Genomic DNA, 15,197 nt, shown 5'->3' with positions numbered 1-15,197 from the left:
TGTGTGTGTGGGGGGGGGGGGGAATGGAACAGATACATAAACTCCATGCATTGTTTAGAAACAATTTGGTTTTTAAACAATGCATGGAGTTTATGTATCTGTTCCATCCCCCCCCCCCACGCATGACACATGGATATGGAAACCTCTGATATGGGTGTGGAGGAAATTGCCTCCTTAATATTCGATCTGGGGAGGTCAGAACACATGGCTTACAGATGACAACATTTGAACACATTACCATCATTTAAACATGTGGCTTATAGATAACAGCCACATATTAGGGAGGCATTTGAAAGACTTGAATGCTTTAGTAGAGATGGTTTGCAAATTGCTTATTAATATTCATACAGAGGTGTTACTCATCAGAAACAAACACCTCAATAGATTGCTTATTAAAATATTTTGTAAGCTTTATGTATTTTATTTTTCTGGTTACTTTGTTGCTGTTTTGTTTTTTAGTTGTTTGTTTGCTCACTAATAAAGGAGATGAGAAAGAAAAGCTGGGGATGGTAAATATGAGATCAATTCCAAGTGTCATGGACTAGTAGACTTCTTCCGTACTAGCTGGGCTCTAGTGTTCAGCTCAGGCCTCAGAATAATAATGTAGAACTTTGGAAGAAAGATGCAACTCAACAACCCACCACTGGAGGTCAAGATGCAGAAGACCTCCACAGCCACCATGTATTTCCCCCTGGTGCTCAGGTAGCTGGGGATAAAAGATACCCAAACACTGCAGAACACCAACATGCTGAAAGTGATCAGTTTGGCTTCATTAAAAGTATCAGGCAGCTTCCTGGCCAAGAAAGCCACGATGAAGCTGATCAAGGCCAAGCATACCATGTAGCCCAGGACAATGTAGAACATGAAGACTGAACCTTCATTGCATTGTATAATGATTTGGTCAATGTGGGACTGCATGTCAAACTCTGGGAAGGGGGAGATGTTGCCAGCCAAACCACACAGAGGCCAGCTTGAATGAGAGAACCCAGAATGTTGACTGAGACTGCCAGCCTCTTCCCCACCCATTTCCTCATGCTGTTTCCTGGCTTGGTGGCCATGAAGGCCAAAATGACAGTGATGGTTTTGGCCAACACACAAGACACAGCAACAGTGAAGACGATGCCAAATACTGTTTGAAGAGAAGAGAGAAGAGTGCAGGTGATGCCCCAGTTGTTGGCCTTGACAATGGGAGTATTCCGGTGTTGAATGAAGCTCCACATCACCAGAACTGTCAGCAGGGCAAGGAAAAGAGCAAAGGAAGACAAAAGGATTCCCATGTTCTCTTTGTAGGATAGAAAGATTACGACTTTGGGGATGCACTGATCCTTGCGACTGTTTGGGTACTGATTTTCTGGGCATTTGTCACACTGTTCTGGATCAAAAAGAAAGAAGCCAATCTCCATAATTTCAGCATATCTATATTAGCCCATTCAACTTGATGGGATCAGCATCTTGTAACTAGCAAGAAATCTGGCATTATAGAGAATTCAAGAACGTCACTGAAAAGAAAGTGATAGCAAGTTTTGCTTTTGAAACAGGAAGTCATTGAACTGAATTAATTCAATTTGATTCTTTCAAAATCCATCAAGAATGTTCAGTGGCTATAAGTAGACCATCATCAGAATGTTTCACTTGGGGATATGTGCCAATCTTTGAAGAATATTACAGCGCAATCCTCAGCTCCCAGGGCGCTCAACTTCAGCGGCAGCAAAGATTCTGTGCGCCCATGGCAGCCGGGGGTGGCACCTTGGGAGAAGGGGACTTTTGTCCCCTTCCCCCACGTAAGGGAAGTAGCCCTGGAATGGGGTTTCTCGATTCACTGCCGAGCGAGGTAACAGCGTTTGTTTCGGGCAGTGAGCCCCACACGAACACTCAGGATCGACCAGTCTGCTCCAGCAGTCCCATCTCCCTCCCTCCCCGCTCCCTCCCCCAGCACGCCTCCACTTCCCTCTCTGTGCCTCCCGCCTCCCCATCAGTCCTGCTCCCTGCCTTCTCCCCATCCTCCGCCCCTCCCCCTCCCCAGAACTTCGTATCCCCCCATGCCACCACTTAACTTACCACGGCTCGGTGGTCCAAATGACCGCCAAACAGTGGAGCGCAGGTGCCCGTCTGATACTAACCTAGCGCCAGAGGTGCTGGGTTACCACCGGCGCTTGCCCAGCAGTAAGCCTCACAAACGTGTCTTACAGCACGTTTGTGACAACATGTGCCAGTGCGCTGAGCCCAGGATTGTGCTCATACACTTCAGACTCTTTTTTTTTTTTTTGAAGCATGAAAAAAGGGTTAGTGACAGAAGCCACAGGATTTTTCTGACCCACCAAGTTTTCTTCCAAGGAGTAAAGTTAATAATTAATAATTAATAATTAATAATTAATAATTAATAATTAATAATTAATAATTAATAATTAATAATTAATAATTAATAATAATAACTTTATTTCCCCTTTTGTTGGTGAGTGGAACTCACAAAGTGTTCTGCTTTTTAAGAAAAATATTGGTATGCTGGACAGAGGCTCTTGCCTTGTGTAAAAGGAAATTTGGTAATGTCCTAACAAAGGATTGACCTGTTTTTGAGTGAAGTCATGCAAGAAAGCCCTTCTCCACGTGAATTAAGGTGATTCAAATATTTCTAAACTGATCTAAACTGAAAGAAATGTGGTGTTTGGATAATTTGATGTCAAATATTAGGCTGTTGAATGTATCTGCTAAGCAAGCTTTGCAGTTTTGGCTGTCCTATTAAAATGAAAACCACACTTTTCAATGGGGAATATCTCAGAATGAATGAATTAGGCAGCAATCCTATATGCACTTACTTGGGAGCAAGTCTCATTGAACTCAGTTTAAGCCCAATCCTACCCAAAGTGCCGCTGTGCGATCCAGTGGGGTCGGTGCAGCCTTCGCTGTATCTAGGACTGGAATGGAGGCAGCTGGATATCTCGTTGAGATAAGGGAGAATTTGTTCCCTTACTCATAAGAACATAAGAACGGCCCCACTGGATCAGGCCATAGCCCGATCTAGTCCAGCTTCCTGTATCTCACAGCCACCCACCAAATGCCCCAGGGAGCGCACAAGACAGCAAGAGACCTGCATCCTGGTGCCCTCCCTTGCACTGGCATTCTGACGTAGTCCATTTTTAAAATCAGGAGGTTGCACATACACATCATGGCTTGTAACCCGTAAAGGATTTTTCCTCCAGAAAATTGTTCAATCCCCTTTTAAAGGCATCCAGGCCAGATGCCATCACCACATCCTGCAGCAAGGAGTTCCACAGAACAACCACACGCTGAGTAAAGAAATATTTTCTTTAGTCTGTCCTAACTCTCCCAACACTCAATTTGAGTGGACGTCCCCTGGTTCTGGTGTTATGTGAAAGTTTAAAGAGCATCTCTCTATCCACTTTATCCTTCCCCTGCATAATTTTGTATGTCTCAATCATGACCTCCCTCAGGCGGATACTCCTTATCAATCCCCTGCAAACTCTATAGGTCTACTTGGAACTGTGCAAGCTTATTCATAGGTGCAGAACCAAGTAGCCCCATGTAGGATTTTCAGGCCTGGGAGCGGGTGAGGATGTAGAGGAGGCCTGCTCCGCCATCCCTGACTCCTCCCAGGCCTGAACAAACATTTTATTCATGTAGAAATAATGATAAAAATGATAATAGCAACAATAATCAGAAAGTAACTCTGCAGTCTTTCACTCACCCATCTGCACTGAAATCCCATCTTCAGAGCACTGGACACAATCATAGCAACAAATCTGCTGCCCCTCACGAACAAGCCTATTCTGGCCAGGATGACACTTCTCAACACATCTGGACTGGGGCACCATCTAAGAATGATCATAGGGAATGGGTGTGTGTGTAGGTATCAACTGGATGGTACAGATTGCTCTAATGTTCATTTTGCTCCATTTAATTACATACCTAGTCCTCTGTTTACATCCATGTGCCTTCAAAGTAACCAGCTATTTTATACTTTTCTCTTATCAGCTCTATAACCAGACCAACACTGGGACTCTTTGGACCTGCACCAGCTCTTCAGCCGGCACAAGTCAGAGGAGACAAAGGACGCCTGTTGGTTGGCTCCAGAAGGGATATCTTCCGGCACAAGTCACTTGTGCCACGTTCCACACCCTCCTTCCTCTGAAACCCGATCTTCCCAAATCTGCCCTAAACCTCCCACCCCTGGCCCCATTCTGCCCACCCTGCTGATTTACCAAGGACCTTCAGAGGATCTTCTCTTTCAATCATGGTGAGAGGGTACCCTTACCATCCAGAGTAGTAGCCTGGAAGCAAGCAGCTGTGAGCACTTCCCAAACAGCTCTTACAATGCTGTAACCGTATTCCACCACCAGGACCCTAGTCCTGGAAGCACACTGGTATGTTAAGATAGGGCCATTAGAGTACCAACCTGTTCATGTCTACTCAGAAGTCATTTCCACGGAATTAAATGGAACGCACTCCATTTTTTCAAAGAATTACATACTCAGCCTCCCCTGCAGTCTCCCAATTCTTGATTCAGAAAACAGCATCATCCTCCCCACCTGCTTGAACCTGGGATTCCACAGGATGGCACTTCCATTCAAGCTGAACTCTCTGCCTGCAGGAGCCTGGGGGTCCATCCTGCCAACACTGATGCCCTTGAAGGAGTGATTGGGGAATGTGACTGTGTTGATGATATCAAATGAACTTGCCAGATCTCCCTGCTGGTCGAGAGAAATTTCTTCCCCGGCACTGTTGTTGAAATGGACGTTTCTCAGGAAAGAATTGATCTGGATCAGAAGGTGAGAGTTAGAAAAACAGATAAATAGATGTGTGTGTGTGTGTGTGTGTGCGCGCATGCATGTAGACACACATGCCAACCGGACAAAAACAAGTGAATCCAAGTCATATGAACCTTGTTAGCTGCTTGTCAGTTGACTTTGGGGAGAGTCACTCCAGCTGCTGCTTTTGGAAATGTATCTCACACACCTGCTCAGAACTAGGAATTCTTGCTCTCCTAGTTCCGTGAGATGGTATCCAGTGGTGAGCATTACATCATGAATGAAGTTCAGTGTTTTATATTGAAGCAAAGTTGGGAGGGTTTTCTGTTTTTGGGAGAGTATAAAACAGAACTTTGCTTCCAAGAAGGAATTGCAGAATTGAGCAATTGTGGTCATCTGTTCCCATCAGTTCAGCTTCCTACTTTTTTGCTGACTCGTCACTGATGAAACAGCCTGGGAGGTGTGGTACATGGGGACCTTTCACCTTTCTAGGAAGGCCTTTGTTCAAGGTCTTTGTTGCTGTGCCTGGTCTGTGTTCAATATGATCTGGCCTGGCCCAGGCCATTGTGCCACTCCTCCAGTGTGACCTCTCTAACCTACACACCTACATCCTCCCCCCCAGAAAGCTTTAACGTAGGATAGGTATTGGAAGGATATGTCAATACCTGAGTGCTTGGAGGCGGCATGGCATGTGGCAGGTGTGCCTGGTTCTCCTCTGCTGTGAAGCACAGAAGGTAACTTTTCCCTATTTTGATGCATTTAACTTTTCATTCCCTGCAATCTCTGATATAAACCAATTTTACTGTGCATTTACAGCCTATACCTTGGGTTCCTTCATGCTCGACCCCTGGTGGGTCCCAAATCACAGTTTGAGAAACACTAGCCCATACCTTGTGATCATTCATGCTCAGCCCTCTCATGCTCAGTGTTCCCGTTATTTTGCACCATGAGGTGGGTGTTTCTCTAGAAGCCCAATCCTATGGTTCATTTATGACATAAAGAGGACATCTCGCTTTCAGAAATGCCTTTCCACAGCTCACTGACAACGCCCATCTTAGAGACATTGCCACAAACAGCAGCAGTGGTGGCAGATACTTGTGAGGTCCAATCCTATCTAATTCCCCACATGACCAGTGCAGAGGCCCCAGTGCAGCTCCTGCTTAATCCTGTGAGGGAAGTTCTGACTTTCCCAGGATAAACCTGTGCCTGGTCAAAAGGGCTACTCAGACCTGTGCCAGCTCTATATGTGACACACTTCTGTGAGGACGCAGTTGAGGGGATCAAAGCCAGGAATGGGTCAGGATTTGACGGCTACTGCTGCTGCTGAACCCACCCACTTCCCAGTCCCAACCTGCCATACTCCCTGCACCATTGGTATAAGAGGCACCTTTTAAAATGTGTCCTCATGTTTAGGAGATGGCAAGTAACTATCCCTCATCACCCCAGCATGGCATCTTTTCAGTGGCTGTCGCTGGTGCTTTCTCCATGTTTTTGTCTTTCTTTCCAGATTGTGAGCCCTTTGGGGGATGGGGAACCATTCTTTAATTTAGCTGTGTGAGCTGCTCTGTGATTACTTTTTGTTTTTTAAAAAAGGATATAACTATTCTTAATAACAATGATACTTCTGAATAAAGAAGCTTTGGATTGCACTATTGCACTATTGGTTTATCATCAGCTAATGTAGAAATTCATTTATGACTACAAGTACTTTCCACTGCCTTCTGCACATGAATTAGGAAGCAGAATCCAGCCAGTGTTTGTGTCAAAATGCACTTGTGGTTTATTACACTCAAATTGAGAGAGATGGGCAAGATAGTCTGACCTGCCATGGGTGGAGATTCCAGATACTCAATGTAACTCCATCGCTGATGGCTTTTGGCTTGGATCTTGATGAAAACATGGCACGGAGAGCATGTGCGACAGAATACACAGCATTGTAGATCCTGTAGCTCTGGCCAGTCATTTGCATTTCAAACACAGGTGCTGGGAGGCTCCTCAACTTCTCCTTCCCACTGCACTTTGCAACTCCTCTCACAGAGGACAAGGGAAGAAAACATTTAAATGCCAAAGCCCAAAACTGTGGCATGAAAATAGACTGATTGGTAAGGGTTGATTGTCTCCAAGAAATCTTCATATCCTGGCATATCATTTGAGTGGAGAGCAAAGGATAAAGTACCATTGAATGTTTTGGGTGTAAACAGAGCCAGATGTTCTACAGCTGCGAAATCCCACTGAGCTGTAATGATCCAAACCAAATGATTCATTTGGTGGGCCGCTGTGAGATACAGGAAGCTGGACTAGATGGGCCTATGGCCTGATCCGGTGGGGCTGTTCTTATGTTCTTATGTTCTTAAACCCTTTCTATTGGCTTTCTTAATTCATTTTCATTGACCATTAGAACGTTTCGGAAAATCTCCACTGATCGTCCATCCCCGTTAAGAAGAATCACATTGCTTTTGCTTAATAACAGAGTAGAATTTATTCTTTCTCTGGTCCAAAGTAGATCATCAGATGGATCCCAGTAACTCTTTAGTGTTGGAATCATTTCTGTAAACTCAACACAAATGTTGTTCTCCAGGAGCCTAGATGTCAAGCTCTGCAGGAAAATTGCCCCAATTTCATCATCTGAAACAATGACACCAATCCATGTCCATCCTAAGTGCTTAAGGAGATGGAGAATCCCATCATGCTGAGAATTTGCAGTTGGAAGCATGTTATGGAGTAAAGGAAACTGAGTTTTGTCACTCAATACATGGTGAAAGAAGTTGTAATTGAACTAAGGAGAAAAGACAACAGTATATTTAGAGAGGTTTTAGAAACCTTCCTCTCCTCCTGAGTTTCAAAATCTTTCTCCCAATCTCTAGCAAGAGGGAATGTGCCCCTCCAGGTTTCTGATTCAGCAACAAATATTGTGAAATCTGAATGTCCTCTAATGCTTTGCTATTGGCAGAAGTATTGAAGGGCTAAGTTCAAAGTATAGAGAAATACATACATATCTCTCAGTACGGAGAAATTTGAATTCTTTCTACATAAAGAGAAATGTTTAACTAAACACAAAAGAGCACACCAACATACACACAACACTTCTGTATTCATAACAGCCCTTCTAAACAGAACAAAACAACAGAAAAAAGAGTTTCTTTTTCTAATGTATGCTGGTGCAAGTACCAGGTTTTTATCTTGGTTCAAGATTTTTTATCTTTGTTGTTTTGGGGGAATGACCTACAAATAAATGCACAAGCTGGACTGCTCCCTTCATTTCCATTAATCAAGTGCAATGTTCATTTCAAGGAAGGAACATACTTGTGGAAGTTTGTAGGTATTTAAGATGCTGGGCATGTGGATTGTATTTTGCGGGGTGAGCCCTCCAATGACGGCCATCAGCTTGTGTTTCTGGCCACAATGGTAATTATAGCGACACACTGTGAAAAGGAGATTCAGAGTGCCATAAGCGCTCCCCAATGAATTCGAAACATCTGCAAAGGTGATGCGTCCCAGTGTCTTGTTGGATAAGAGGTTGGCATTCCTGTTGATCTCATTTATGGCAAACGTAATAGCAAGAATTTCATGGTATTTCCTGAGGAACATACTGCAATGAGAGTTTCACTTGATTAAGGCACATGCAATGAACTCTTTCTGCTACAGAAACTGTTGGAGTTATGCCATGTAAGAGCAAAACCTGCATACCTCTAAAGGATCACGTTAATGTTTTGAATAATTTTGTTTTCCACATCTTTTTTTTTTAATCCTCTAAAATCCACTCTTTGAGGGCTGTGATGAACTACCAAATTTGATGTTTTTGCTGCAAGCTGATGTCAGCTTATCATATAGCACAGACTTTAAACATAGCTACCTAGATAAACAGACACTGCATCTGAATGTGTGTGTTATGTTTAGATAGTCCCTCAATTGAATCTTAATCCACACTGTGATATGGTACATCCCAACAGTTACAACTTCCCACTACACAGACCCTGAAATTTCCTTTAGTTACAGCTCTGACTGTTTTCACTGAAAGTCTCAGACATGTGAATCCCAAATTGCTTTGTACTGGGTCTTTATAACCCACTATAGAAGAGAAGAGTGTGTCACCTTGTGTGTTGTTACAAACTTTGCAAGTGCCTTCTGCTAATCATTGGCATATTCACTACTTGACTGATTATGAAAATTGCAGGTTGAGAATTGTTCTTCCCAAAGCACATGAAGACCTGCCAGGCTGAAGTAAACATGTTGGATGGATCCACAGTCAAAAACTTCTCTGCACTGGGGAGGAAGTAAAGGTCTCCAGTGCATATTGGGTATGGAGCAGAACGTACTGAAAGAATATCAACTAGCACAAGCGATGTGGGTAAAAGGAAATTGTCAGTGACCAGAAGTTCAGATTTTCTCCCAAACCCATAACTTTTTTTCTTTTTCTTGCATATTCTGAAGACATTGTGTGTGTGTTTTCAATTCCATTTGTCTTCATTATCAGGAGCAGTGATTTTCAACCTTTTTCACCTCACGGCACAGGAGGTGGCGCAAGTCTGAGAAGACCCATAGGGGCCAGCGACCCTTACCCAGGGGTAAAGGGAAAAATTTCACCTTGCCTCTTGTTGAGCTGCTTCTGGCGCTTATCCTGAGCTGGATACAGCACAAGCCTCTTTGCTTGCCTGTTCCAGCACAGGATTGAATTGTGCTTAAGGCACATGTGAAAGGTGGTTGCAGGAGATGAAATCCCACTTGGCAACAAATCAACTGCAGATTAGAATCTTATTGCCAAACTCGGAAAGGAATGTTGTTTTAGTGGATCACATGCTGGAGCTGTTCTGAGAAAATCCACATTCAAATCTCAGCTTAGCCATGAGGACTTCTGAGTAACCAAAGGCCAGTCAAAATTTGTCACACAAATTTATTTCTCAGGCTTTGTGGGAATAAAAGAGAAGCATGTGTGCTACTCTGGGATCCTTAGGGTCAGATATCAGTATAATAGAAATATCATTTGTGGGGACCCCAAGAGAAGATTTCCATTACCCACCCAGTATCCTCTTTCTAAATATGGATATTGAAATTATAACAGTGTTATAGTTCACACAGTGTTCTCACAATCATTGAAATAAAATTTTGAAAATTGAGAGCAAAAGGAAGAAACAATTTACATTATGATTACATGAGGTGCTTTGAATCAAGCTAGAAGAATCTAAATTTGTTGTGCTCATTAAGTTATAGCTCATCTTACTTTGTATGGAATAATATGTTTCCCAGTATATTCATCATCCCTATTATACAAAGATATAAAACTAATATATTCATGTGTGTGTGCATGCACATTCCAAATAAAAACATGGTAACAGATGTGTGTGTGCGCATTCCAAATTAAAAATGGTAACAGATCTACAGGTGGAGCCTATTTATCCGCGTTAGTTCCGCATGATTAACAAAAAACCTCGTTGTGCTAAATGCCATAGAGTTATGCAAATTTGCTGCATCCTGATACTTCCGGATGGAAGGAAACTAAGGCAGCTGTTCTCAATTCCCTCCCCTCCACTCTGTACTCAGCCCTCCTGTTGCCAGCTGTCCTGGTTCTTTCACAGTTGGAATGGTGAGCTTGCTTGGGAAGCCACATCCTCTGTGTCCAAGGCGACCTCCCAACAACACTGCAGGTTCTCCTCCTCCTCCTCGCTGCTGCTGCTGCTGCTACTGCAGCCCTCCCTGGCCACCATCATGGAAGCTCTCTGCCCCAGAGCATTCTGGGACTTATACTCCTTATAACAGAGGCTCTCTGCTCTCCCTCACATGTCTCTCCAAGGCTTCCCAAGGTTTGCTTGGGAAGGCTTGATAGAGCAGGAGAGCCTACATCATGGGGGGGGGAATTTGGCAAGCACTCCCTGGGTTTTTTAAAGCAATCCTCTCTCCTCCCACTGGCCTCCTTCTCCTGAGCCCTCCACATTGCCAGCTGCCAGCTTCTTTCACAGGTGGGATGCTGAGCTTTTTAGAGTCCAGCCCTATGAGTTTCTACTCAGAAGTAAGCCCCATTGTAGTCAATGGGGCTTACTCCCAGGAAAGTGTGGAGAGGATTGTAAGCTATATCTCATGCTTTGCTTGGTGGGTAGGCTTGCTTGTGCAAAATCTGGGGGGGGGGGATTTGGCAAACACTTCCTGGGATTTTAAAGCAATCCCCTCTGTTGCTACAACACCTGCCCCTGTGTGTTTGTGTGTGTGTGTATGTGAGAGAGAAAGAGAGAGAGAGAGCTCCACCTTGCTGTGTTCTGGTTACACAGGGCTTTCCGCCCCTCTCTTCAGCCTCTTTGCTGGCTCAGGGGCTCCAGGAATGTTACTGTTCCTGGAAAGGGGAACCTCTTCCATGGCTCCAGGGCTATTCCCTGCCTGGAATAGACCTCCAACATGCAAACTTCCCCTGCAAGATGCCCCTCAAGGTGCAATGGTGCCACTGCATTGGCACAGGGGAATATGCCCTGAACTGGGCTGTCTGGATCCTATGGTCTATTGTTGCTGCTAAGATAATTCTATTTAAGAGAACACTGTTTACAAAAGGCTTTGAAAGATGATAAATGTTGGAGTGTTTGCTTCTTTTTTTTCTTGAATTGTTCTAAAATTCTCCTGAAAACTGGAGAAATAAAAATTTACAACCCTTACGGCCCAATCCTACCACCCACCATTGTACTTGATGCAGCATGTGCTGCATTTAATGGTGGGGAAGGGCTAGAGCAGGAGCCAGAAGGCCAACCAGAGGTAATTAATAAAAGTTTTATTTACCTCTGGGAAGGGCTTCCAGTTGCCTCTAGGACTCTTTGGACTACTACATAACTCCCCAATGACAACACAGTTTGCCAACACAACTTCTACTGTATGCTGCAGGGGCATTTTGGCTTGCTCCTTGGGGTAAGGGAATACTTGTTTCCTTGCCCCAGGGGATGCCCCAACAGCTGCCATGGGTCAAATTGAACCTGCATTAGCTCCATATTCCGGGAAGGGGGTTAGGTTTTTGTGGGTGCCACTGTTGCCGAACCCACCCCCTTTCTGGTCCCAATCTGTCCTCTTCCTCACCCTGTCACCTTCCTGTTCTGCCCACCCCACCCCATTCCACCCTCCCTTCGTTCCTCCTTACCCTTACACAAACTTACCAGTGGCAGCGGGTGTCAAGTCCTTGTTCTTACACAAACCCAGCCACTCATGACTTGAGGCTTTGGCACTGTCATGGTTGCAGCAGCCATAAAACTATGCTGTTGGAACACTCATTCCAGCAGCATAAATGGCCCTTAGGATTGTGCTGTCAGTGTGTTTGAATGCGGCTGGGCAGGTTCAAGTGGGAGGTGGCAAGATGAAAGTAAGATGACAGTAGTGTTAGGATGTTCCTAAATCACTGCACTGCGCTGCGCTCCCCTCCCCATGCTTTCAGCAAAAGCAGCCAGGTGGACAATAAGGAGTTAGTGGTGGCAGGAGGGTATGCACTTACTAACACACCTGCAAGCAAGAAAGGGGGGACAAAATTGGGGTGGAGTTTCAGCTGGCATGTAAACTAGAGGCGGGTGTCAATGCCAATGCTGACAAGACAGATTTGCAAGGTTTCAGGCAGCAAGTCTGCTTGCTTCACTCCAATCGCATTCACAGCTGTGATTTACTATGTAGTACTGCAGCATTGTCCCATACAAATGTGATCCCTGACTGGGTAAGATCGCCTGTGTGAATCATGTAGTTAGGCCAAAGAAGAAAGTGGCTGAGCAGCAAAAACCACAGGAAACAATGGGGCTGAACACAATTTTTAAATGGTGAATATTTCCACAGAAAGTATTAAAAAAAAGAAATGCCATATTTTTAACATTGTTACTTTCAATCTGAAATTTGGCAATTCTATCACAGCTCTAATTCTACTGCCCTCCATCCCATTAAGACAATTCCTGCCCCATGTCTGGCAAACCAGCATTCTAACCCACAATGTCCTCTTCCCATTCAAGAGCTGCAGCTTAGAAATGGTGAGATTCAGCTTTACTCATGTCAAGGTCACTGGATCCAGCTATAAATTCCAGGAGAAGCATCTGTGCTGAGTGTAAATCAGACAGGTCTTAACCATTCCAACCTCTGTAGATTCAAAGTGTACTCCAGAGAAATTGATAACTTCTTGCACCCAGTGGATTGTAATTATTATTATTAATAATAAAAATATAGCACCATCAATGTGCATGGTACTTTACATTTGAAGAGAAGTCCTTGCTCTGAGGAGCTCACAGACACAATAAGAACAAGGGACTTGATTGAGGAAGGGCACCGAGGAAACGTCCTGTTTTGGACATCTTTTTCTCAAATAGTAATTTCATTCCAAACCACTTTGTGAATTATTTCTGAAATGTGGGACACTTTCAAAAGTGGGTTGTATCACAAACATCCTCTGCTCCAAGAGTGAAACTTGAAAGTTCCACAAGGCAGGCAGAAGCATATTTAATATAGCTAATATAGAGAACGGAGTCTTGGCTTCACAATATTGAAGCAGAAAACCCACAATCATTTGGATTCTGTGAATGTAGCTTTAAGCCCTCCCCATGGCTTTCCGGAGTGCCCCTTGCACATCCTTGTTTCTCAAGCTATAGATGATCAGATTGAGCATTGGTGTGAGAATCCCGTATAGCACAGGCAAAATCCGATCCTTCTGCTGGGAGTATGTGGAGTTGGGACGGATGTAAGTGAAGATGATGGTGCCAAAGTAGATGTTGACCACAGTCAGGTGAGAAGCACAGGTAGAAAAGGCCTTGAGACGCCCTTCCTTGGTGCGGATCCTGACGATGGCCGAAACTATATAGACGTACGACACCAGAGTAACCAGAAATGAACCCATGATCACACCTCCACCCACCACAAAGGTCGCAATTTGATTGGCCTGAGTGTCAGAACAGGAGAGCTGAAACAGGGGTGGGATGTCACAAAAGAAGTGTCGGATGACACTGTCCCGGCAGAAAGACAAAAGGGACATCATGCCAGAGTGCACACCAGAGTTAGCCAAGCCCAGAATCCAGGCAGATGCTGCCAGCCACACACACATTTTGGGGTTCATGAATACACCATAGTGCAGTGGGTGGCAAATGGCAGCATACCGGTCATATGCCATCACACCCAGCAGGAGGCATTCAACGCCACCAAAGGAGATGAAGAAATACATTTGGGAGAAGGAACCAGCAAGGGAGATTCGCTTGTCCTGAGAGAGATAACTTATCAGCATCTTGGGAACAGTGGAAGATGTGTACCCAATGTCCACAACAGAGAGATTACCCAGAAAGAAATACATGGGGTTGTGCAGTCTGCTGTCCAAAGCGGTGATGAGAAGAATGAGAGTGTTTCCACCTAGGGCCACCAAGTAGCAAAGGAGAAAGAGACCAAAGAGAATGAGTTGGACCTCTGGGTCACTGGAGAGCCCCAGGAGTATAAATTCAGTAACAGCTGTGCCATTCTGCACCATCCGATGTAGGGGCTCCATCTGTGAGGGAATATTAAATGGAATATTTGTCAAAAGGTGGCACATCGAATAGAGGGTTTAGCCACACAAATACAAGCATGACAACAGTCAAAGCACAACAGCAGTTTTTTTTAATCAATAGAAAGCATTTGTGCTGCCCCATTCCTTGCTTTCTCTCTCTCTCTCTTTCCAGCATCCTCTTCCTAATGAACTCTCAGAAACTCACAGAATTTATATACCTGTAACTTTTCAAGAGGAAACATCAGCTTTCATAAACTCCAGTTCCCAGGACTATGGGAATATCTGATCCAACCCCATTATAGTGGAATTTGGTGGGGGGTTAGCCTACCTCCGCAGCTGAACTCCATTCCCTGCTAACACTAAAAATGCTTTTCTCCAACCACCACAAATTAAGTATTTTTAAGCACATCATCTTCCCTTCTGATTGTAACAGTGTTGTATCAGGGCAGGGGTACATCCAGTGTTGCAACCAGAGACAAAATTTGGATGCACAGATCAAGCTAAATATAACACAGAACATTTTTTTCCTCAAGATACACTTTTTGGAAGAGAGTTGCGATTGGATCTCCTAATATTTGTTTTTAAATTTAAAGTTAACAGATTCTAGATTTGTCTGAAATAACAGATTCAGATGAAATAGTGCTTATTCTTTATACTCATTCTATCTCTCCCCCCTTGGGGCAAATAGCCCTTACTCTGCCATGTCCCAGAAAACCCTCTTATCATTGCATTATCAAGGTAAGGAAAATTCCAGTTCTAGAACCATATAATGTATTAAAGGGAGGCTGTGGGGGGCATGCACTGGATCCTATCCCCTTTTCTGCAGCCTCCCCACCCCCTTTTCTCCCTAAACTTCCACTAGTGAAATTGCTAGTCTGAGAAAACCCACTGAGGAGCAGGAGGCTTACAAAAGTGTCAGGGGATTAAATCTCCTTTTGCCTCTGAAGCCTCCTGATTTGTCCTCCCCC

The 15,197-nt window shown here is 44.3% G+C and overlaps 1 protein-coding gene across 1 annotated transcript; it reads right to left on the bottom strand.

Moving 5' to 3' along the window:
• Window positions 1-13,287: 13,287 nt before the first annotated feature.
• On the bottom strand, window positions 13,288-14,229 carry LOC136653135 (olfactory receptor 5V1-like). Its single transcript, XM_066630055.1, has one exon. The coding sequence runs from the start codon at window positions 14,227-14,229 to the stop codon at window positions 13,288-13,290; it is 942 nt and encodes a 313-aa protein (XP_066486152.1).
• Window positions 14,230-15,197: the final 968 nt, after the last annotated feature.

Source organism: Tiliqua scincoides, chromosome 5 (assembly GCF_035046505.1).
Source record: "Tiliqua scincoides isolate rTilSci1 chromosome 5, rTilSci1.hap2, whole genome shotgun sequence".
NCBI classification, from domain to species: domain Eukaryota; kingdom Metazoa; phylum Chordata; class Lepidosauria; order Squamata; family Scincidae; genus Tiliqua; species Tiliqua scincoides.
The sequence above is the reverse complement of the archived record's forward strand: the minus strand, read 5'-3'. Positions and strand labels throughout refer to the sequence as shown.

Bases quoted from the DNA above. Each gene is read 5' to 3' on its own strand.
- LOC136653135 (XM_066630055.1), bottom strand. From the start codon at position 14,229: ATGGAGCCCCTACATCGGATGGTGCAGAATGGCACAGCTGTTACTGAA.